The sequence below is a fragment of the Ipomoea nil genome, unplaced genomic scaffold, assembly GCF_001879475.1.
Source record: "Ipomoea nil cultivar Tokyo-kokei standard unplaced genomic scaffold, Asagao_1.1 scaffold2280, whole genome shotgun sequence".
Classification (NCBI taxonomy): Eukaryota; Viridiplantae; Streptophyta; class Magnoliopsida; order Solanales; family Convolvulaceae; genus Ipomoea; species Ipomoea nil.
Genome location: NW_017618708.1, coordinates 4,489,639 through 4,513,946, shown reverse-complemented (window position 1 = coordinate 4,513,946; position 24,308 = coordinate 4,489,639). Strand labels below are relative to the sequence as shown.

The 24,308-nt window shown below is 33.9% G+C and overlaps 3 protein-coding genes and 1 non-coding gene across 5 annotated transcripts; 2 read left to right on the top strand and 2 right to left on the bottom strand.

Moving 5' to 3' along the window:
• Nucleotides 1-3,780: 3,780 nt before the first annotated feature.
• Nucleotides 3,781-6,681, top strand: LOC109150878 (serine/arginine-rich splicing factor RS31). Of its 2 annotated transcripts, none has more exons than XM_019298864.1 (6): nucleotides 3,781-3,860; nucleotides 4,040-4,173; nucleotides 5,489-5,601; nucleotides 5,768-5,997; nucleotides 6,137-6,388; nucleotides 6,494-6,681. In XM_019298864.1, exons 2-6 carry the CDS (start codon nucleotides 4,068-4,070, stop codon nucleotides 6,522-6,524), a joined length of 732 nt encoding a protein of 243 aa, XP_019154409.1. In that variant the 5' UTR covers nucleotides 3,781-3,860; nucleotides 4,040-4,067; the 3' UTR covers nucleotides 6,525-6,681. The 2 variants fall into 2 exon arrangements, with proteins under 2 accessions (XP_019154409.1, XP_019154408.1); XM_019298863.1 differs by having other exon boundaries at nucleotides 6,491-6,681.
• A 528-nt stretch (nucleotides 6,682-7,209) lies between these two features.
• On the bottom strand, nucleotides 7,210-7,875 carry LOC109150879 (calcium-binding protein KIC-like). Its single transcript, XM_019298865.1, has one exon. The coding sequence runs from the start codon at nucleotides 7,671-7,673 to the stop codon at nucleotides 7,317-7,319; it is 357 nt and encodes a 118-aa protein (XP_019154410.1). The 5' UTR covers nucleotides 7,674-7,875; the 3' UTR covers nucleotides 7,210-7,316.
• A 715-nt stretch (nucleotides 7,876-8,590) lies between these two features.
• On the bottom strand, nucleotides 8,591-8,663 carry TRNAF-GAA. Its single transcript has one exon. It is a non-coding gene; the product is annotated as a tRNA-Phe (tRNA).
• A 7,037-nt stretch (nucleotides 8,664-15,700) lies between these two features.
• On the top strand, nucleotides 15,701-20,909 carry LOC109150877 (bifunctional fucokinase/fucose pyrophosphorylase). The gene is made up of 7 exons (XM_019298862.1): nucleotides 15,701-16,146; nucleotides 16,664-16,949; nucleotides 17,170-17,534; nucleotides 17,818-17,944; nucleotides 18,150-19,163; nucleotides 19,317-20,047; nucleotides 20,368-20,909. Exons 1-7 carry the CDS (start codon nucleotides 15,817-15,819, stop codon nucleotides 20,761-20,763), a joined length of 3,249 nt encoding a protein of 1,082 aa, XP_019154407.1. The 5' UTR covers nucleotides 15,701-15,816; the 3' UTR covers nucleotides 20,764-20,909.
• The last annotated feature ends 3,399 nt before the right edge of the window (nucleotides 20,910-24,308 follow it).

The window sequence follows — 24,308 nt, the reverse complement described above, 5'->3', positions numbered from 1 at the left end:
CTACTGTTGTTCCTCAGCATCCCTATTTCAATTTCGGGGTTCCAATTCGTTTGGGATACCAATTTGAGAAACTGCATCCCTTCACTTGTAAACTTCATCCCTTAGTCAATTTGGAAATCTCATTCCCTTTGACTTTGCAAATTGCATCCCTTGAAATCTCATCCCATAGTCAAATTGGAAATCTCATCCCATTGACTTGCAAATTGTATCCCTTCGGCCAAACCATCGCCTCTTACTTGATCAGATGGAATTTTAACTTGGCTTCTTTAAAATATGTGGGATGTGAGATTTGAACCTATGACCTTACACATAATATTTCAAGCTTCTACCATCTCATCCGTACAGCCTATTGGTTATCTTCTTGTTCCACTTGGTGTACTCCTTTCTTTCCATAGATGCTTGATCTTCAAGATAGCTTCATGCAAACTTCAAGTCACGTTCTTTCTTCTTCGGGATTTCTTGAGGGATTTTCTCAAATTTCATACGCATACATCTTCCTCTTCTGTTTGTCATTTTCTCTTGACAAATTCTTGATTTTTTGACTTGATATCTTCTTCATCCATTTCCTCAACTAATAAATTTATTTTTCCCTTTCTTGGTCTAAGACTCGACTAGTCTAATAAAATAAAATTGGGGATCTACAAATTACAATATGGCTTATCAAAATCTATTACAATTTATTCCTAACACATTATAACTTATAAATAAAACTTATTTTAAAAATTGTAATTGGTTGCAGAATTCTTTTTGTCTTTGTTTTTGTTTTGTTACTAGTTTTTTACGCGCATTGCGCGATTGGGATAATGCCCAATGTTTTTTTTTTAAAATAAGTACTTTAAAGTATATTAAGGCAAGATTATATTGAAATTGTTCATGCATAGATAATTGAAGGTTGAATTTGCGTATTTAAATATGTAATTCTTCTCCAAAAGGTTGAGTCCCCAACCCCAAGGCCCCCCCACACTCCGACCCGACAGAGCATTGTGGGAAGTTGTAAATCACGGTGACTCAATGGTTCAGCAGACAGGACCAAATGCCGGTGCGAACAAGGAATCTGCCCACTTTGGACATAATTCACGCACTGCCGCCGCCGAGGTTCAAACCTTAGTCTCTTCTCCCAAATACTGCCCACTAAACCATTGAGCTAAGCCCGTGCGGGTTAAATAGGTAATTCTAAGTTTACAAATGCAAGATAATATAGTCAAGATTGGTTATAATTGTCAATAAAATAATTGTATAGGTATGGTTGGAACCAAATACGGGACATAAGGGAGAACAAATAAAAATTAGGGCATAAAATATTAAATATATACTAATATTGTTTGAGGAGATTTCGACATTAGGATTTGTGGTTAAGTTCTATTAAGACTTTAATATTAGAATTAGATTAATGGTGTAATTATAATTCTATATTAGACGTTAATATTAGAATTAGACTAACGTTGAATTAACGGTATCTAACGGAAAAGTTAAATGGATAATCATATAATTAAGGATAAATTAGAAAAACTTTTAAAAAAATCAAAACCTGAACAATTTGAACCATTCATTTGATTTAATAATTTGGCGGTCATTTTTTCTACCCAATGTTAATAATTAAATAAATTTGTTAGTCAAATCCGCTAATATAATCCGCTAACTGCTGATTGTCAAACAAGGACATTGCAAGGTATTTCTCACTTCAATTTGTTGTGTGATTTGAATACTCTCTTTGTCACAAAATCTCTCAAGTAGTTAATATGGTTGGCTTTATTAATTATATATTTTTTTAATTTTTTCATGGTATTAATAAAATACTTGGTAAATAAATATATAGCATTATTTTGTATTATAACTTTGATATTTAATTAGAAAAATAGTGCACAAAAAAGATAATAGACAATATAGTGAATATAATCAATTGATGAATTTGAATGTAAAAATATTTACATTTGAAAAAAATAAAGACAATATAACTAATGAAAATATTTCTCTTAATTAATTTATTGATAATGAATAATTTTTTTACTGAATTAAGACATTGTAAGGACAATGTACCGAATATAATCAATTAATAAATTTGAATATAAAGAATTTTTATATTGTAGAAAAATAAAGACAATATAACTAATACAATTATTATTTTTTATTTAATTTATTAATAATGAATAATTTTTTTTTGAATAAAGGCATTGTGGACACATAATTCTAAATTAAAGAAATGCATATCTATAATTTTTTGTTGTAGCTACTAAATTATTATTTATATAATTTAATAAGAGTAAAATAGAGTACTAATTATGCCAACTTTGATTGGGATGAGGTTCGAACCTAAGACCTTTTTTTATTGAAATCAATGAGTAAGTTAACGGTGAACTAACGACAATTCTTAAAATTTTAACGGAATTAGTAACGGTGTGTGGGCATTTTAGAAAATTTTAGTGTAAAATTTAAATCTTATCAATTTTTTAATTAATCTGAGTCATTCATTTGATTAAAATCTATGACCGCCAATTTTTCTACCCATTATAGGCCTAACTCTCTTGGGCTCTTATTAGTATAGTAGATAGTAGATATATATATATATATATATATATATATATATATATATATATATATATATATATAGTTAAAGGTTCTCGTGCGGATGTGCTGTGGATTAATGTGCGTAAGATTTGTACTCAATGTGCGTGAGTGTTGTGCTTAATGTGCCTGAGATTTATACTTAATGTGCGTGAATGTGTAAAATGCAGCAGAAAATATTGATGTTAGCTTCTTCCCCATCCCCAATAGCCATTTGCCCCCTCCCTGATGATGATGATGCGGAGGCGGGCTATGGTGGTTAAAAATTATGGGAATAATACAACAGAAATCCACACTTAGCTGCTGTGCAAATTTTACTGTGCGTTCGTCATTTATATAAACATTCAACTGCACTGAAGGTAGCTGATAATCCAAAATCCATGGCCAAATTGAAGGAAGAAGTAACAAGAAGCTTGAGCGTTAATGTGCGTGAGTTTCTGTTCTGCTTCCTTCTGAGCTCGTAATTCTGAAATACGCATGCACATTAAGCACAAATCTCACGCACATTAAACACAATACTCAGGCACATTAAGTACAAAACTCACGCATATTAACATGACGCACATTAAGTACAAATCTTAGGCACATTGAGTACAAATCTCAGGCACATTAAGTATAAACCTCCGCACATTAATCCACCGCACATCGGGGAAACAACAAATGCACCTAATCCCATATATATATATATATATATATATATATATATATATATATATATATATAAGGTTAAAAGTGGCAAATTATGCTGTGCAATCGTGTTCATCATGCATGGTGCACACTGTTCTATGTTCATAATTATTGAATTATATGTTCATAATTATAAAGCTATATATTCATAATTTTTGAACTTCATATTCATAATTATTGAACTCTATATTCACAAATCACAGAACTATATGTTCATAATTTGATAACTATACAATTTAAAAATTATGAATCTACAGTACAGAAATAATGAATCTGCAGTATAAAAATTATGAATCTACTGTACAGAAATTATGAATCTACAGTTTAGAAATTATGAATCTAGAGTATAAAAATTATAAATCTATAGTATAGTAATTATGAATTGGAACCGTGATATTTTAATATTTAAAAAAAAAAAAAAAAACAATCCATATAAGTTGGGCCGTATAATAATGTATATCAGATTCGAATTCCCATTTCCAAAGCCCAAAAGACAAGAATTTATTTCTCTATTTAAACTCCTATTTGTATTTTCTACCGTAAATTTCTTTCAATCGCTTTCGGCGTTTGTGTCGTTCCGTTGTTAGGGTTTTTGGTATCCTGTCCCAAAGGTGAACGAACCTCTTCTCTCATCCCTTTTCTCTTTACAATACTGTACCCTTTTCTTGTTTTTGAACTCGAAGAATCTAAAAAGATGGCGTATAAGTGGTTTTCTGTAGCCTTTACGGATTTTAGCATTTTGCTGTTGTGTTTATTCCGTGGGTTCTGATGTTTTTGAGGTAACTTTTAGGTTTTTGAGCTGATCGCCTTTGCAAAAGATGAGGCCAATATTTGTGGGTAATTTTGAGTACGATACTCGCCAGTCGGATCTGGAGCGGGCCTTCTCCAAGCACGGGAGAATCGAGCGTGTCGACATGAAATCTGGTAATGAGGCGGCTCTCCTTTTGTCTGGAATTCATTTTTCCGTGGTTGTTGTGTTGTGATGAACTTTCCACTGTTTTCTAGTTAGCTAAGTTTTTAATGTATTATTAGGGTTATAATTTGTGTTTATTACGACTAATAACCTGGATTGGATTTAACCCCCCTTGAGTTCTTCAAGTTAAATGATGTCAAAGTATGGCTCCATAAATTTGGGAATTTCTCTGACTTCCATCTCAAAAAAGGTTTGTTATTGGTAATCAAACATGTAATGGGGTCATTCTTACACTGGCATTGTAATTTCTATCCATTTTTATGGATGCTTTAACTGTTTGGATTTTAGTGTAGTCTCTGGAGTGTGGTTTATTGGTAATTTTCATGCCTCTGCATTGTAATTTCTTTCCTGGTAATGGAAATTGGGTCCGTCTTGTAAACAGTTTATAGTCACTTTTCTTGTGATACTTGTCAGAATTAAAAAAAAAATTGTGCCCCTTGTAATTAAGTACACAGTGTATATTAACTCATGACATAGATTCTGATCGGACAGATTCACAAAAGATATGGTTCATTGTGTATATTCAGTTGAATGAAAACTCTTGGTTATGGCTACCTAATCGTAGCATGTTCATAACAATAAACCTGGCATGGGAGGGGTCCTAAATGGAGACAAATTTTGAAATGTGTCAAGTGAAGATAGCCATATTTAAGTGTTTGTTTTGACGCAGGAACATCTCTTAAGGGAAAATGAGCTTCTACATTGGCTCTACACTTCTCTGCAAAATAACATTCTAAAGCAAAGGAAACCTATCTGCTTGCTTGCCTCCTGCTCTCCTTCCACTCACGGATGGAAGTGTACTACATTTCTTTATACGACCTTCTGTCACCCACTCACTTCATTGTTGTTGTCCATCTTGCAATTTTACAAGAATGGTCGTTGTGGAATCTGTCAGTTCATCATGCCATGCGTACCATCACTAAGTTTAAAGGGGATCAATGAATTATATCATGCCATGCCCTACTTATTCTGAACTCGTGCTGTGAAATTGGTGAAGCATGGTTAGCAATGTCTACTCAGAACTGACATGTTGGATATAAACCTTTAATAAGCAATCATCATCCTCTTCATCATTTAGTTCATGCAATGCCTCTACATCCTTGCTTTCTTCAGACCTTCACATACTTGCAGGTGTTGTACCTTATTACATTCCCACCAGGGAGAGAATTGTGATTTACCCCTTGTATTGTCTGCTGAAAAAGACATGAAATGTCCTTGAGGTGCTATATCTCCCGTATTTCTTAACTTTTATTATTATAACTGCAGGATTTGCCTTTGTCTACTTTGAGGATGAGCGTGATGCTGCAGATGCCATTCGTCATCTAGACAATATGCCTTTTGGACATGACAGGCGCAAACTGTCAGTGGAATGGGCAAGGGTATGCTTTTTGCCATTTCTCCCCGGATTTAATTTGTGAACGTTTTTTTCCCATGTTTAATTTTCTCCATCTCTATCTCCTCTTCCATTGCAAACTCGTGCCTAATTAGTAATCATTAACATTCAAACTTATAATAATCATTCTTTTTATAACTTGTGTTTGGCAGGGTGAACGTGGCAGGCATCGTGATGGCTCCAAGTCTGTGGCAAACCAGAGGCCAACCAAAACTCTATTTGTGATCAATTTTGATCCTATTCGGACTAGAGTCCGAGACATTGAGAGACACTTTGAGCAATATGGTAAAATCATGCATGTCCGAATTCGAAGGAATTTTGCTTTTGTGCAGTTTGAAACTCAGGAGGAGGCCACAAAAGCTTTGGAGTGTACACATATGAGGTAGTGCTTTGCATATATGCATTTATCCTGCAGAATGCCCTTTTCTTATGACCACAAGCTTTCTTAAGAAATTTAGTTATGCACATTTCATTTCACATAGATGAGTAAATTGATACTTAAGGTGTTGTTTCATTTGCAGCAAGATACTTGACAGAGTGGTCTCAGTTGAGTATGCTTTGAGAGATGATGATGAGAGAGGAGACAGGCCGGATAGCCCTAGAAGGGATTATGGAAGGCGAGGTGACAGCCCATATAGGAGATCACCGAGTCCAGTGTTCCGTAGAAACCGACCCAGTCCTGATTATGGACGCCCACGCAGCCCTGTCTATGATCGATACAATGGTCCTTCATATAATCGAGTCAGGAGCCCTGAATACGGAAGGCACCGCAGGTAGTGTCATGTGTTTTAGGAAGATAAGTCTCTCGTAGTCTTGTGAATCAAAGAAGCACATTACATTTTGTTGTTGATATCTGCTTGTTGTAACCTTACTAGCAGGTCTCCTGTTCACCACCGGTCAAGAACTTGATCCCGCACAAGAATAGAGGAAGATTGCTACTATGTCTACTAATGACGTTGTTTATGTAAATGGCTATATAGGGGATAGTACATTATGTATCCAAGAAGAGAAACTTAGAACAATTTATGTGTTGTTAGTTGCATTTTGATCTTGCCTTTTGCGTATTGAGCATCCTTGTTTTGCCATTTTTGATGTATTGTCTTTGGAGTGTAGCCTTCCAGAATCCAGACTAGCACATATCCATTTTGTCTTGATTTGAAATTTATGGTGTGTTTGGAAAGTAGGAAAATGACTTCGAAAATATTTTCATTTTTAATGTTTGGTTGCATTTTAGAAAATTGTCTTGGTGTGTTTGGTTCATTTTATGGATAACGAGTATGTAATTATTTTTAATATTGGTGGGTGGTGGGTGGTGGGTGTTGGTGGCGACGGGTGATTGGCTCCTCTCTGTCTCTTAGAAAATCTCTTCTATTTTTCATCGGTTTACCGAAATCATTTTTTGAGTTTTTAAACGCACCCTTAGTGCACCAATCTATTGTAACTGATAACATAATTGCATAATCTAAAGGTGGAAGTAATAAAGTTTATGCAGTGAAACTGTAACTCCACAAATACTACTCTCATGTGAATTTTATCCTCTTAAATTGATATATATATATATATATGTATATATATATATATATATATATATATATATATATGCTGCTGCAACAACCACTCTGAGGGAAGAAGCAAAGCAATACAAATTGTGCAAATGAAGGAAATTATAACATGAAAACACACTAAAAGTCTGAGATGAGGTTACTGGGAAGGCTGAGGCATTTCTGTTTGGAGTGCCTTATCAAGCCAGGTCTCTGCATCTTCCATCATCTCTGGGCTAAGTCTCACCATGAGAATGCAAAACTCTGTTTGATTCAAAGCCCCATCGCCATCGAGGTCTCCCTCCTTCACCATGGCTTCCGCATCCTCTTTGCTCATCCCTTCCATTCCCAAGAGGGCAGAGTTCCTCTGAAGACTCTTGGTGGTAATCAACCCGGTGTCCCTGTCGGCCAGCAGGCGGAACCCTCCACACAGCTCGGCCACGAAGGCGTCCACGTCTAGCTTCTCCGCCATCACTGGCAACAAGTCTTGGTATTCAGCGGCTGTGCAGCCCTCCATGTTACCAACTCCTGTGCTCAACTGGTGATATATATATACCACAGACAGGCTTGTAGTTTAGGCTTTGATGGTACAGTTGTGTTGTATATATATTCTTTTGATGGTGCACGTACGGCGGCAGCTGGAGATGCTATATAGATATTGCATTGGGGATTTTTTGATGTAACTATTGTGAGTGGAAAATTTCAAGGAAGTTTCTTAAGGGAATTGGAACATGGTGAGTTCTTGGCATTTTTGAAGACGTCAAGTCTGTTGAGGATTGAGTCATCACAATATTTTCCTTATGCTGCCCGGAATTCTGTCTTTCCATGAAGCTTCCTCTTACATATTTGCTTCAATAATTTTTTTTTTTTTTTTTGAATGCTATTAGCTCTATTACATTGTAGTATCTGTTCATATACTTTCTCAACCAAACACAAAGAGCTAATAACGCCTTCACTAAGGCTCGAACTCACAACCTTCCAAATGGAAGTCCAACCCGAGTACCATTGGACCACATAGTCCTGGTTGCTTCAATAATTTAATTGCTTCTTTTCTTCTTTTATTTTTCTTTCAGTCGTATTTCTACATGATGTGACAAGATAAGAGCGAAGCTTCATTATGAATTATAATTTGTACAAATATTTTTTAAGATTACAGTGTTTGGTTATTTATAATTACCAAAAAAAAAAAAAAAAAAAAAAGTTTAGCCGAAAATCCAAATGGAGAATTTATTCCACAAAACACATCAATTATTCCAAAGCTATCTTCAGAATCTAAACACCTTTGATTTGGTCTTCGTCCTTGTTTGTTATATTATATATTATATATATGGACCCATTAGTGCTGCTTTCATACCAACCTACAGATTTTTTTCAATTTAGGGGGGAATAAAAAAGGAAAATAATTTCCGTATTATCTTTCTGAATAGAAAAGAATGCGGTGATCGTGGATCGAACACGAGACCTTCAGATCTTCAGTCTGACGCTCTCCCAACTGAGCTATCCCCGCAATTCGTTCTTTCTGCGGTTTGAAGCTTCTTTAAATAAACCCGTATTACTATAATTTTGAAATTTAAAAAACAGAATAATTACAGATTTTTTAATTTTTTTTTTTTGAAAAGTTAAACAAAATCATTTCGTGTTATTTAATTACACTGCAAACTTATCTAACTAGGCAAAAAAAAAAAAAAAAAACAATATTAATAATAACATTGTATGTATAACATTGTATGTAGTAGTTGTTCTCACTACAAGGCACCAGTTGGCTATATCATTCTTAGGCCACCTTAGCTTTGTGGCTTGTAGGAGTTGTAGCTAATGCCCCACATTTGGTTCATTTAGTTAATTTGTTGGTCCTTTTAACAACTTTTGCCAGCGACTTACATACCCTCTACATGACTCGGATATCATTCAATATCCATATATATATATATATATATATATATATATATATATATCTACTATACTAATAAGAGCCAAGAGAGTTAGGCCTATAATGGGTAGAAAAAATAACGGTCAAATTTTTTAATAAAATGAATGGCTCAGATTGATCAGATTTTAATTTTTCGTTGAGATTTCTTAATTTATCCTTAATGAATATGATTATCCGTTAAATATTATCTTTTCCGTTAATTTCTGTTAGTTCACCGTTAACTTATTGATTTCAATAAGAAAGGTCTTAGGTTTGAACCTCATCCCATTCAAAATTGGCATAATTAGTACTCTATTTCACTCTTATTAAATTAATATAATAAATAATAATTTAGTAGCTACAACAAAAATAATACATATGCATTTCTTTAATTTAGAATTATGTGTCTATAATGCATTTATTAAAAAAAAAAAATTATTCATTATCAATAAATTAAAGGAATAAGGTCCAAATTGACCCCTGAACGAAACGTCAAAGTGCAATTAGGTCCCTGAACGTAAAAAAAGTGCAATTACTCCCCTCAACACCTCAAATATGTGCAATTTGACCTGATAGCAGGTTAACATCCCATCTAGCAGGTTGCATGTGTGACGTGGATGATGACTTGGCATTTTTTTTTTGGAAAGATGACTTGGCATTTTTTTATTTCCTTCTTTTGTCTTCTTCTTTACAAAACAACTAACTCTAGCAGTTGTAATATTCCACCATCGATATCTTCTCTCAAATTTACAAGCAGGATAAATTTCATGAAAAAATATTCAATTTTACATAGTTATATTAACAACGAACAAGTTAATAGCTTTCACGGGCGTGGTTTGGGAATTTCTGATGCAGGTACACGTGAATGGAATTTCTAATGCAGGTACACGATGAATGGAATTTCTGATGCAGGTTTGGGAATTTTGATGCGTGGTTTGGGAATTTCTATTGAAGCTTTGCCTTAATACACGGTGAATGGAAGAAAAGGAAATAAAAGGAAATTAAAAAAAATGCCAAGTCAGCATACACATCATCATATAACCGGTTGGATGGAATGTTAACCTGCTATTAGGTCAAATTGCACATATTTGAGATGTTGAGGGGGGGTAATTGCACTTCTTTTACGTTCAGGGACCAAATTGCACTTTCATGTTTCGTTCAGGGGCCAATTTGGACCTTATTCCTAAATTCACTACTACACAGCAGGCTTTTAACGTCGGCTAAATAGACCTTTTAACGTCGGCTAAGATACGTAGTTGTTGCGGGCGACGTTGTAAATATTATCTATAACGTCGGCTATTTATATAGCCGACGTTATATATTATTTTTTTAAAAAAAAGAAATAAAGTTTACAACGTCGGCTAATAGCATTTAGCCGACGTTGTATGGTATTTTAAAAAATAATTAAAATACTTACAACGTCGGCTAATAGCATTTAGCCGACGTTGTAGGTATTTTAAAAATAATTTAAAACACCTACCACGTCGGCTATTAGCAATTAGCCGACGTTGTAAGTATTTTAATTATTTTTAAAATACCTACAACGTCGGCTAAATGCTATTAGCCGACGTTGTAAACTTTATTTTTTTTTTTAAATATATTCAACGTCGGCTATTACTTAATAGCCGACGTTGTAAGTGTTTTTTTTTTTTTAATATACAGTTTATTTGTCCATTTATACCCAAAAATCTGCTCAAATCTACTCACAACCACAACCAACCCCATAGATTCATACATCACTGAACACTGTCATCATCTAAACACTAAAATGCATATACATTTACAAAAATTCGAAATAAATCAACAATAAAAACAAATATAATAAAAATAAACCCTAAATTATAAATATATTTATTAAAATTCGAAGAAATTATTAATAATTAAAAAATAATTACCTGGCGATGACGGTGGCCGACGATGTGCGGACGGTGGCGGAAGCAGTCGGAAGAGAGGAAAGCAGGCGGTGGAAGGACGTCGGCGCTGTGGACTGTGGCGGCGGGGAAGGACAGTCGCGACGGTGTCGGGCGTATGAGGATGGACGACGTCGACGGCAAGAAGCGGTGGGTGGACGACGTCGGCGTGGAGGACGGCGGCGGTCTGAGACGGTGAGGCCGGCGGTGGGGTGGGGAGGAGATGGATGGAAGAGAGCGGTGGTGATGGTAGCGTAGATCTGGTAGAACGGTCTCAGATCTGTTCTTTTAAAAAACTTTATAACGTCGGCTAATTCAATTAGCCGACGTTATAAGGTAAAAAAAAAAAATTTAAAAACAAATTAAAAACCATACGACGTCGGCTAGATAGATAGCCGAAAAAAAAAATTTTAAAAACAAATTAAAAACCATACGACGTCGGCTAGATAGATAGCCGACGTCGTATAATATTTATTTATTTTTTTTTTTTTTAGTATATAACGTCGGCTAAACAGACATAGCCGACGTTATATATAAATTATTATTTTTTAAAAAAAAATAATATAACCTATGACGTCGGCTGTATAAATAGCCGACGTCGTAGGTTATATATTTCTTTTGTATTATTATTTTTTGTTTATAACGTCGGCTATTTGGTAATAGCCGACGTTATAAACCTAATAATTTTAAAAAAAAAAATTTAAATATATTTAACGTCGGCTATGTATATAGCCGACGTTAAATACCCGACGTTGTATGTGATTTCTGTAGTAGTGATTAAATAAGAGAAATAATTTCATTAGTTATATTGTATTTATTTTTCTCCAATAAAAAAATTCTTTACATTCAAAATTCAAATTCATCAATTGATTATATTCGCTACATTGTCCTTACAATGTCTTTATTAAAAAAAAAGTCATTATCAATAAATTAATTAAGAGAAATATTTCATTAGTTATATTGTCTTTATTTTTCTCCAATATAAAAATTCTTTACATTCAATGGTTGATGAAAATATATTTGAAAAAATTAGCTGTTTAAATTAACATTTAAAATGACATAATAATAATAATAATAATAATAATAATAATAATAATAATAATAATAATAATAATAATAATAATAATAATAATAATTGTTTTAAAAATAATTTTTAAAAAAAATATAGATGTGTTTTGGGGAAATCATTCTCAAAAATGCTAAGTGAAAATATTGTAAATTGCAATGTTTGTATTTTCAGTGGTTTGGAACAAATTGTTGTTTCAAACTGTTGAATATCCAAAACACTTTCTTTAGCATTTTGATCTTTGGGTTACATCATATTTACCGATCGTCCAATATCTTTGGGCTACATTATAATTAAATTTTTAAAATTTTTACTACATCTAAATTCCTTAAATTAGGAATTTCTTTATCCATAATAATTTATTCAATAATAATGGTTGAACTAAATGAACACTGAGCAAAACACTTAAAGGACTGGTACCGTTGATTCATTCATTGATCTTGTATATATGTGCATTCATTAAATATATTAGAACCCTTTGCAACAAAAATACTTGGTTACTATTTAAAATTTTTTTAGTAACAATTATAATGAATCTCATATATTACATTGTATTCATATACTATAAATTATATATTTAAATAAATAAATTAGACATTAAATTACTTAGGTTGAACTTCTCATATATAATCTTGCATTGTTATACTTTCAAATATTTATTTAATTATAAACATTTGGTAGAAAAAATGACCATCAAATTATTAAATCAAATGAATAGTTCAGATTGTTCAGATTTTAATTTTTCCTTGAGATTTCCTAATTTATCCTTAATTATATGATTATCCGATCCGTAAACTTTTTCATTAAGTAGCGTAAATTCACCATTAGTCTAATTATAATATTAAAGTCTAATATAGAATTATAACTACAACATTAATCTAATTCTAATATTAAAGTCTTAATAGAACTCTAACCACAAATCCTACTGCCGGAATCTCTTCAAATAATATTAGTATAAATTTAATATTTTATGCTTTAATTTTTATTTGCTCTCCTATGTTCCGTATTTGGTTTCAACCATACCCATACAATTATTTTATTGAAATTTATAATCAATCTTGACTATATTATTTTGCATTTGTAAACTTAGAATTACGAATTTAAATACGCAAATTCAACATTCAATTATCTATGCATGAACAATTTCAATATAATCTTGCCTTGATATACTTTAAAATACTTATTTAAGAAAAACATTGGACATTATCCCAATCGCGCAATGCGCGTAAAAAACTAGTATATATATATATATATATATATATATATATATATATATATATATATATATATGTCGTAGCCAATCCCAATGATCGACCGTGGTGGCCAACCCTGGGACGTCATGGTCGGGACCAAGAACTAATACAACCTCCACTTGAGTCCCCTCGGGTACATCCTCCAAGCTTATGCCTAGCCAACCAAACCTCCTAATGCGGCTAACTTCAATGTCCGTCCTCACTCCACACGCCACACTTGAGCTTAAATTTAAAGCTTGAATCAAATCTAATATATCTATTAATTTTTATGTGTATATATGTGGGTTCAATCTATATTAGGATATGCTTTTTATAGGAAAATGTAGTATCACTCAAGTAATAATAATGTCTTATATCCAAGTTGGTAGACTCTACCCATCGTTATGCTGTAGACACGGTTCTATGTTCATAATTACTGAACTATATATTCACAATTATAAAGCTATATATTCATAATTTTTGAACTTCATATTCACAATTATTGAATCTCTGTATTCATAAGTACGGAACTATATGTTCATAATTATGTTCACAACTTTATGTTCATAATTATAGAACTATATGTTCATAATTTTTGAACTATATATTCATAATCATGAACAGTTTTGGAACTGTGTCTACCTTACAATGTGGACATGATTCCACAGCATAACTTGCAAGACTCTACTTCCAAACACATACACTTTTAATTGGCACTAAAGAATAAGAAACAATAAAACACAACAAACGTTCAATGATTGAACTAGATATAATCATAAATACTCTTCATCTAACTCCACAATAATTAGATTAATTTTAATAATTTATTATCACACATAATAAGAAGAAACCTCATTTGTGAAAACACTAAAATGCAGAGGCACACTTCCATAGTTTCCAATCTTCAATCATCATTTTTATATGTAGAGTACTTGAAGTGTCGTTCCACCATTTAATATTCAAAGGGGAAAACCAAGAAAAGCAAAGGGCAAAGTTGGAAACAATATATGAATGTACAAATGAATAGGCAAAATGTACAACATATTACTGCAAATGATTACACAAATACGTTTTTATGCATATATATTAGAACTCTAATAAATAATAATATTCTCTTATATAATTTATTATATATAACCATATAATGTATATATAACGTTGTAATTTATAAACTATATTAATTAATGCTGTAAATATAATATTATTAATTTAATAATATATATAACTTAAAGAAAACTTACAAGAGCAAATTGAGTTAAACCTCTTATTATGCTTGAGCTTCAATAATTGGTTGGACAATAATGTGAGTGGAGTGATCAGATCAGGTTAGGTGGATGACGGATCAAATCACTTTGTTGTTTGACTCTAGTGAAAATAGTGTTGAACGAGCAATAGAGTCTTCAATTGTAACTTTGTTGATAGTAGAAGGAGGTTAGAGTAATTTAGATACTTTTTTTTTTCTTGATTTTTGTTGGGGCAATTAGGAGAGGAGAGAGACAAAAGAGGAAAAAAAGAGAAACAATTGTATCAGGAACAAAAAAAAAAAAAAGTTATTATATTTGTCAATTTATGTATTTATTTTTATTATAATAAATTATAAGTTAAAATTTATTTATTTAATTGTTTTATTATAGTTATTGTTAATCTTTATAACTATTACAAACATGTTCATATGCTGTGATGCTGTTCAGTTTCTTTGGTCAGATTTTCTTGACCTTTTATCTCAGAATCAGGATGCTAATTTTGAAGTTTGGCTTTCCTATATTATTGCTAACTGTGATGAAGGTATAATCTGGAGCTTGTTTGACAAATAATTTACTTATCGACACGAGTAATACCTCAGAATTCTTTTACATTGATGTTAGTTTAATTTTCTGTAATGTGGATGCTTCTTTGTTGGATGATTCTACTACTTTTGGCATGGTGGTTACTTCGTGTTCGGGTGACTTTCTTGCTGTTATCTCGGGCTCTCTCAGACTAGTTTCCGAGCCTTATCTTTCTGAAGTCCTGGCCATTAAAGAAGCCCTTTCTTGACTTAAAGATTAATATTGGGAAAAGCGTGTACCCGATCATATTGTCATCAAGTTTGCCTCCTTTTCAACAACCCTTCCCGTGATTTTTCTTATATTCGGGATAGCCGTTGTCATGAGATTCGTTCATATATCAGCGTATACGCTTGTTCACACTTTAGCTCGAGCAACTCATTTGAATGTTGATTTTTGTTGTTGGTTTGATTACCCCGCATTGTATTCTCTCTTTGATTAATTGATTTGATTTCTTTCAATATATATATATATATATATATATATATATATATATATATAATTGATCATTTTAATTATTTATAATTTATGAATACTGTATTATTAGTATATTTTTTCCATAAATAATAAGAGCTCCAAGTCTAAACTCTATCCAATTATTATGGATGAATTTAAACTTAAACAATGATTCATCCCTGTGCAGTGTGGTGCGGGAAAGAGATATAATCATCGCTCTTCACAGACACCACAGTGTTGACTGATTCTCCCAACAACTCTGGGATGGATAATATGCGAAATGATTCCAATTCCAAGAGCAAGATGAGCCGACAAAAGGCCGACCTGGGCGCCACTTTGCGGAAATCGTGGTACCATTTGAGGTTGTCGGTGCGCCATCCCGCTAGGGTTCCGACGTGGGACGCCATCGTGCTCACCGCCGCTAGCCCCGACCAGGCCCAGCTCTATGAATGGCAGCTCAATCGAGCCAAGCGAATGGGGCGCATAGCTCACTCCACTGTCACCTTAGCCGTGCCCGATCCTCACGGTCACCGTATCGGCTCCGGCGCTGCTACTCTCCACGCCATTTTCGCCCTCGCCAATCACTATCAACGGGTACTTTTATCTTCTTTTATTTATTTACACCACTTTTAAGGTTATAGTGTTTGTATTTCACTGTCAATCTCTAATTTTTAGTCTAAATTCAAGCTAGCTTTTGGCTCTTATATTTAGTGATGATGAATTTGAAATTCTATACATAATTCAGTTGTGAAAGTTTCTTTTATAACAATGAATTTTCAGAAACTATTGATGGATGGATATATGTATAATGTTGGTTGCTATAAATTCGTGGTACTCAATGTTCCTTTTTGTAAGCTAACCTCTCCATAAAAGAAGGAAAACAAAGGAAATTATAGTTAGCTGAACCATGATATTTGTTTCCTGATGACCCATAACAGAGTTGAATGAAGAAATATAGTCAATGTAGCTGACCCCAACTATACTGGGATTAGGCTTTTGATTGGTTCAGTTGAGTATTTCTAGTGGTTGAACAATATCAATTATCAAATGCCAGCCTCTCAACTGTTTTGGTTACTAGCTTTGATGGGATATTCTTTTCTGAACTGAGCAGGAAGCAGATGCAAGCCACTTGAACTCTGAATCCTTTTCCCAATTCAACAGATCTGAGGAGGGTGACGATCCTCCATTTTCTTTAGCTGACTTGATTGCCAAGAGACATATCCTACTACTTCATGCTGGTGGTGACTCTAAAAGGGTACCATGGGCTAATCCTATGGGCAAAGTGTTTCTGCCGCTGCCATATTTGGCGTCAGACGACAGCGATGGGCCAGTGCCCCTTCTTTTTGATCACATACTTGCAATTGCTTCTTGTGCTAGACAAGCTTTCAAAAATGAAGGTTATTTTTTCTAACTATTGACTATTATAGGTCATAGATTGCTTTATTTCCGCATGATAAGTAGAAATTCCATAATTTCTTCAGTGATTATAAATTTTACTTAATAGATTCTTTTTCTTTGATCCATATTTTATTGACGTGTGAATAAGTGCAGTATGAGACATAAAAATATAAAACCATTTATATTCAAGTGTTAAACAGATTTCATATTTATGCACAGGTGGTATACTTACAATGACTGGTGATGTTCTTCCTTGTTTTGATGCATCCAGTTTGGTTCTTCCTGACGATGCTTCCTGCATTGTCACGGTTCCTATTACTCTTGACATTGCTTCCAATCATGGTGTCATTGTGGCATCAAAGACTGGGATTTCTAATGAGAAAGTTTCTGTTAACGTAGTGGAGAATCTGCTTCAGAAACCCTGTGTAGAAGAGCTTATTAAATATCAGGCTATTCTTGATGATGGTAGAGCACTGCTTGATACAGGAATAATTGCGGTTAGAGGTAAAGCCTGGGTGGATCTTGTAAACCTTGCCTGTTCCTGTGAACCAATGATTTCTGAACTTCTGGAAAGAAAAACAGAGGCAAGTCATCAATTTTATTCATGCGAAAGCTATTGTATCTGTGGATGTTTTAGCATGTCTATCTATGAATTTGTGAACTTGTCTATTTAAGTCGGTTAAATTCCCAACTACATTTGATTGACCAGTATTATGCCTTCATTTCTCTAACTATAGATGTTCATTTTTTAAGATGTACATAAGAAATCTTTTCATTCTGTAGTCTGTATCTGGATTCACTATTTGTATTTTTCTGGGACATGAACTCTTCAGGTCAAACATTTTTTGCTCTATGTATCTTGTGCAGATGAGTTTATATGAAGACCTTGTAGCAGCCTGGGTACCCGCAAAGCATGATTGGTTACGACCACGGGCTTTGGGTAGTGAACTTGTACAAAGATTGGGGAAACACAAGATGTTCAGCTATTGTGCTTGTACGTTGAACATAGTTGAATATGCGATGATGTTAGTAGTGTCATAAGTAGTTACGAGGTTTCCTTTGTCATTGTCAATGTCATTCTGATTTTCACTATTATTTCAGGTCCATTTCGATCTAGATAAACCTTTATCACATTTGTACGATATTCTATGTCTAGTGAACATTAAAACATCGCTTCTATCCATCTATCTTTGATGCAGATGATCTCTTATTCCTGCACTTTGGCACCTCAAGTGAAGTGTTGGACCATATGAGTGAAACTGGTTCTGGACTTGTTGGTCGAAGGCACCTGTGTTCCATTCCAGCAACCACTGTCTCTGACATTGCTGCCTCAGCTATTATTCTATCAAGTAAAATAGAACCAGGAGTCTCTATTGGAGAGGACTCTCTCATATATGATTCCTCCATTTCAGGTGGTATACAGATTGGTTCTCTGTGTATAGTTGTGGGAGTTAATGTGCCAGTGGCTAACAATATGAAGGCACAAGAATCATTCAGCTTTATGCTTCCAGACCGTCATTGCCTTTGGGAAGTTCCTTTGGTAGGGTGCTCAGAACGGGTAATTGTGTACTGTGGTCTCCATGATAACCCAAAAAGTCTACTCTCCAAGGATGGGACCTTCTGTGGGAAACCCTGGAGGAAGGTATTAGATGACTTAGGCATTCAAGAGACTGATCTATGGAGCTCAGATGGATCTCCTGAAAAATGCCTTTGGAATGCTAAAATATTCCCTATTCTTCCGTACTTTGATATGCTCACTCTGGCAAAATGGCTAACGGGATTGGACAATCAACAGAATGAAGCCTTGTTTTCTCTATGGAAGAAGTCACGCCGCCTGAGTTTGGAGGAGTTGCATAAATCAATTGATTTTCCACAGATGTGTTCAGGTTCGAGTAATCATCAAGCAGATCTAGCTGCTGGAATTGTTAATGCATGCATTAATATTGGGCTGCTTGGGAGGAATATATCTCAATTGTGTGAAGATATACTGCAGAAAGAAGCTTCCAGAGTTGAGATTTGTGAAGGTTTTCTTTCGGTATGTCCTAAACTGCACACTCGACATTCTCAACTCCTACCTAAAAGCAGGGCATATCAAGTGCATGTTGATCTTCTAAGAGCATGCGGCAAAGAGAAGATGGCAAGTGAATTGGAGCAGAAAGTCTGGGCCGCAGTTGCTGATGAAACTGCTTCAGCCGTGAGATATGGATTCAGAGGTACTGAAGAACTTTTCACCCATTTTTACCATACAAATCATCGTGGTGATTGGGATTGCAAACCTTTAGGGCTATTTAGTGATTGTCATGATTCTTGTACATGCAAATGTTTGCTTATTGTTAATTGACATGTTTTTTTCCCTCTAAAATCAGAGAAACTCTTGGAGTCCAGTTCACTGTCTAATGTTGCTTATCTTAACAATAATGTGGATGGTGGTGCGAAGCAATCTTTCTTCTCTAGAATGGTGAAGATTGAGCTACCTGTTCGGGTGGATTTTGTTGGAGGTTGGAGTGATACTCCTCCTTGGAGTCTAGAGCGTGCTGGGTATGTCTTGAATATGGCGATAACATTGGGAGGTTCTCTTCCTATAGGTACAACCATTGAGACAAAAAAGGGGACTGGAGTACTCATCATGGATGATATAGGAAACCAGTTATATATTGAGGATCTCTCCACAATTGCACCTCCATTTAAAAGTGACGATCCATTTCGTCTTGTCAAATGTGCATTGCTGGTTACCAATGTCATTAACGATAATGTCCTTCAATCAATGGGCTTGGAAATCAGGACCTGGGCCAATGTTCCACGTGGTAGTGGCTTGGGAACTTCTAGCATCTTAGCAGCAGCAGTTATCAAAGCAATTTTACAGTTGATTAATGGAGACGAAAGCAATGAAAATGTTACAAGACTTGTTTTGGTATTAGAACAGCTGATGGGCACGGGAGGTGGCTGGCAGGACCAGATTGGTGGTCTATACCCTGGGATAAAGTTTACCACAAGTTTCCCTGGAATCCCATTGCGGCTTCAAGTTCTTCCCCTCTTGACTTCCCCTCTGTTGATTGAAGAGTTGCAACAACGGCTCCTTGTTGTATTCACTGGACAAGTAAGCCAACTCTAAGCCTCCTTAAGATTCAAATTTGCTAGTAGTGTAACCAGCTTGGTTGGCGTGAGTGGCCGTGCACTATCATCCCTTAAGAGAGGTCAGGAGTTCAAACCTCCTCTCGTATGGAAAAACCAATCTGGCCAGCACTTTGCCCCTTAATTGGGCCGGCCCGGTGCGAATGAGGATTAGTCTGAGTATGGTACGGGCTTAAAGGTGCCTCCTACAGTTAGGGCCTGTTCAGGACACCTCATGGTCTAACCAAAAATTTGCTAGTAGTGTTGAATCCCCTTAATTGCTGCCAGCGTACACTTCCTTTGCAGGTCCGGCTTGCTCACCGAGTCCTACAAAAGGTGGTGACTCGCTATCTCCAGCGGGATAATCTTCTCGTGTCAAGCATCAAGCGACTTACAGAACTGGCAAAGCTCGGGAGGGAAGCTCTAATGAATCGCGATATTGATGAACTAGGGGAGATAATGCTAGAGGCTTGGAGGCTGCATCAGGAACTCGATCCTTATTGCAGCAATGAGTTTGTTGACAAGCTCTTTGTGTTTTGCCATCGCTTTTGCTGTGGCTACAAGCTCGTGGGCGCTGGTGGTGGGGGTTTTGCATTATTATTGGCTAAAAACCGCGAATCTGCCGAGGAGCTGAGGCATTTACTCAAAGAGAAATCTGAGTTTGATGTCCAAGTATACAATTGGCAAATCTTGCAAAGCTAGCTGGAAGATGATATTATTTGATTCAGCCAGGTATTGGTGTAATGATGTATAGAACCATAGCCGCAGGTCGACAAGAAAATTACAATTCAAAAGGTTTATTACTTCGATTTTTTTATTAAATATTACGGAGTAATTAATAAAAAAAACATTTTAACTGGTTATTAGTAGTGAGGTGAAATACATGTAGCAAGAACGTATATGATGGTAAACGTGTAATTTTTTTTTTTATTTGAAAGCATGGTAAACGTGTAATTAGTACAAGTATATTGTAAAATTGTCAACCAAATTCATATTACCAATTAAAAATATTTTTTTTCTATTATAAATTAGTATTTAATCATGACTATTTTGGACAAATGATTATTTTAAGTTAAATTTGCATATTTAGGGATGAAATTGAGTAAGTTTGGAAGTTGGAGACCAAAGTGGTGAAATTTTAATAATGGACCAAATTGAGTATTAACTCTTAAATAGATGTGCTAAATATTATTTATGTTAATTGATAGCATGGGTGAATAAAAATCACTAGGCGAGCGTCCGAAAGGCCCCTAGGCGTTCTTGTATTTTTTTTAAATTTTTTTTTAAGATTTGATAATTATAAACTATTTAATACTTTAATAGTTAATAATAAAATATTAAATATTAACTTAAAAAATATCTAGGGTTTGAGCTTTAAAGTTATTTCGCTCAAAATGACGTCGTTTTGAATGAATAAATCTATTTAAATAATAATAAAAAAAGTAAATAATAGCTAATTGGCCAACACTTAGCCTAATCAGATAGACGCCTAGACCACCGATTATGCTGATACGCAAGGCGATGCCGATTAATCAGAGTTTAGGCACAATTTTTGCGACACTGATTGATAGAGGTAAAAGTGGAAAAAAAAATAATAATTAGAACAATGTCTGAAAATAAGGTAAAATAAAATTTTATTTTAAATTGAATGTCTTTTTTATTTACATAAGAGTTAATTACCAAAATGGTCCCTTGACTATTGTGAAATTACCAATTTGATCATCGACTATTTTTTTTACTCAATAAAGTCCTCAACTTTGTAAATGTTAACCAATATGGTCCTCCATTAAGTTTGAGATCTAACATCAGTTAAAGTCGAGGGTAATAAAGGAATTTCACCCCTCTCTCCCCTACTCTCCTCCTTACCGTCACATTTTAGTAACTTCTTAACTTTTTTTTTTTTTTTTTAAATTTTTGTCCTTATTCTTTTAAAGAAATGACATCCTTTACCCATCTCAATTAAAATTCTTTAATAATAATAAAAATAATAATAATAATAATAATAATAATAATAATAATAATAATTATTATTATTATTATTATTATTATTATTATTATTATTATTATTATTATTATTATTATTATTATTATTATTATTATTAGGAGATTCGCAACAATATTGCTACTTCGTTATGTGATGCTATCATGATTATGCTAATAGTTTTATTTCAAAATGTTAATTTTTTTAAAGACAAAATGTTAAATTTTAATATGTAAACAAATAAATTTAAATTTTATAAAGATGTCATTTTTTGTCTTTTTACATTTTTTTGCTTACCCAAAAGTTAATTTTACCAAACATTTTCAAGCATAACAACTAACTTAACAGCTCTTCAGTTTTCAGTTCTTAGCTTATAGCTTTTCAGCTACCTTTTCAGCTAGGTTGTCAAATATAGCCATAGTCTACTTTATACAATGAGTTAAAAATAAATCATATGAAATATTAAATCTAAATATTTTAATATTTAGGGAAAATGGTCAAATAGGCCTCGAACTTTACTTGAAAATCAATTAAGTCCTCAAATTTTTTAAAGTTGCAATTAGGTACTTAAACATGTCAATTTAGTTTATCAAAACCCAATTACCTGTTAGTAACCTGTAATATCAGGTCACCAAAATTCTGACGGTTGTCCAACAATAAAATTGACAACGGAGACCAAGACTTCACCGGAGAAGGCGTGGCCATCTCCGACGACTGGAGATGGCGACTAACTAGTTGCCATCTCCGTCGACGGAGAAGGCGATCACTTTGGTCGCCATCACTGTCAACTGGAGATGGCAACCAAACTGGCTGCCATCTCCCAGGGACAGAGAAGGCGATTAGTTTGGTTGCCTTCTCCGTCCCGTTAGTCGCCATCTCCGTCAACTAGAGATGGCGATCAAACTGACCGCCATCTCCCAATGACGGAGAAGGCGACAAGTTTGGTTGCCTTCTTCGTCCCTTGGAGAGGGTGACTAACCAGTCGCCATCTCCATTGACGGAGAAGGAGATCATTTTGGTCGCTATCTTCAGTCGTCGGAGATGGCTACGCTTTCTCCGGCGACGCCTTGATCTCCATCGTCAAATTTATTGACGGACAATTGCCGGAATTTTAGTAACCTGGTATTACATTCACTAACAAGTAATTGGGTCTTGATGAACTAAATTGACATATTTATGTACCTAATTACAACTTTAAAAAGTTTGAGCGTCTAATTCATTTTTTTTTTATGTAAAGTTTAAGGGTCTATTTGACTATTTTTCCCTAATATTTATATGCTTTACCATTATACTAGTTTTTTACGCACATTGCGCGATTGGGATAATGCCCAATGTTTTTTTTTTTTTTTTTAAATAAGTATTTTAAAGTATATCAAGGCAAGATTATATTGGAATTGTTCATGCATAGATAATTGAATATTGAATTTGCGTATTTAAATATGTAATTCTAAGTTTACAAATGCAAGATAATATAGTTAAGATTGATTATAATTGTCAATAAAATAATAATGTCGAATTTGTTTATTTAAATATGTAACTCATAATATACAAATACAATGTAATATAGGAGATTCATTATAATTGCTACTATTTTTTTTTTTTTTAAATAGTAACCAAGTATTTTTTGTTGCAAAGAGTTGTAATATATTTAATGAATGCACATATATACAAGATTAATGAATGAATCAACGGTACCAGTCCTTTAGGTGTTTTGCTTAGTGTTCATTTAGTTCAACCATTATTGTTGAATAAATTATTATGGATAAAGAAATTTCTAATTTAAAGAATTTAGATGTAGTAAAATTTAATTTTTTTAAATTATAATGTAACCCAAAGATATTGGACGATTGGTAAATATGATGTAACCCAACGATCAAAATGCTAAAAAAAGTGTATGGTTATTCAACAGTTTGAAGCAATAATTTGTTCCAAATCACTGAAAATACAAACATTGCAATTTACAATATTTTCACTTAGCCTTTTTTAGAATGATTTTTCCAAAACACCTCTATATTTAAAAAAAAAAAAAAAAAAAGTTTACTGTAGAGCCATTTCGACTCCTTGAATAACAAGAGCCAGTTTCGCTGGCTCACTGCTTGCCCATAAATGGATGGACAAGCTTACTTTTTAAATTGGAGCCTCAAGGCTCCCATGCCACTTTTTTCACCGATATGGGAAAAGTGACAAAACGAAGGGGAGCCGAACGTTTGGCTCCCCATATGTTTTATTTGTTTTATTTTTTTCTTTTATTAAATTATTATTCTTT

What these genes read in the sequence shown, in the direction of transcription:
- LOC109150878 (XM_019298863.1), top strand. Translation starts at nt 4,068, where the DNA reads ATGAGGCCAATATTTGTGGGTAATTTTGAGTACGATACTCGCCAGTCG. An exon ending in TGTCAGTGGAATGGGCAAGG is followed by an intron (nt 5,602 to 5,767) that starts GTATGCTTTTTG and finishes TGTGTTTGGCAG; the next exon opens with GGTGAACGTGGCAGGCATCG. An exon ending in TTGGAGTGTACACATATGAG is followed by an intron (nt 5,998 to 6,136) that starts GTAGTGCTTTGC and finishes TTTCATTTGCAG; the next exon opens with CAAGATACTTGACAGAGTGG.
- LOC109150877 (XM_019298862.1), top strand. Translation starts at nt 15,817, where the DNA reads ATGGATAATATGCGAAATGATTCCAATTCCAAGAGCAAGATGAGCCGA. An exon ending in TCGCCAATCACTATCAACGG is followed by an intron (nt 16,147 to 16,663) that starts GTACTTTTATCT and finishes TGAACTGAGCAG; the next exon opens with GAAGCAGATGCAAGCCACTT. An exon ending in ACAAGCTTTCAAAAATGAAG is followed by an intron (nt 16,950 to 17,169) that starts GTTATTTTTTCT and finishes ATTTATGCACAG; the next exon opens with GTGGTATACTTACAATGACT.
- LOC109150879 (XM_019298865.1), bottom strand. Translation starts at nt 7,673, where the DNA reads ATGGAGGGCTGCACAGCCGCTGAATACCAAGACTTGTTGCCAGTGATG.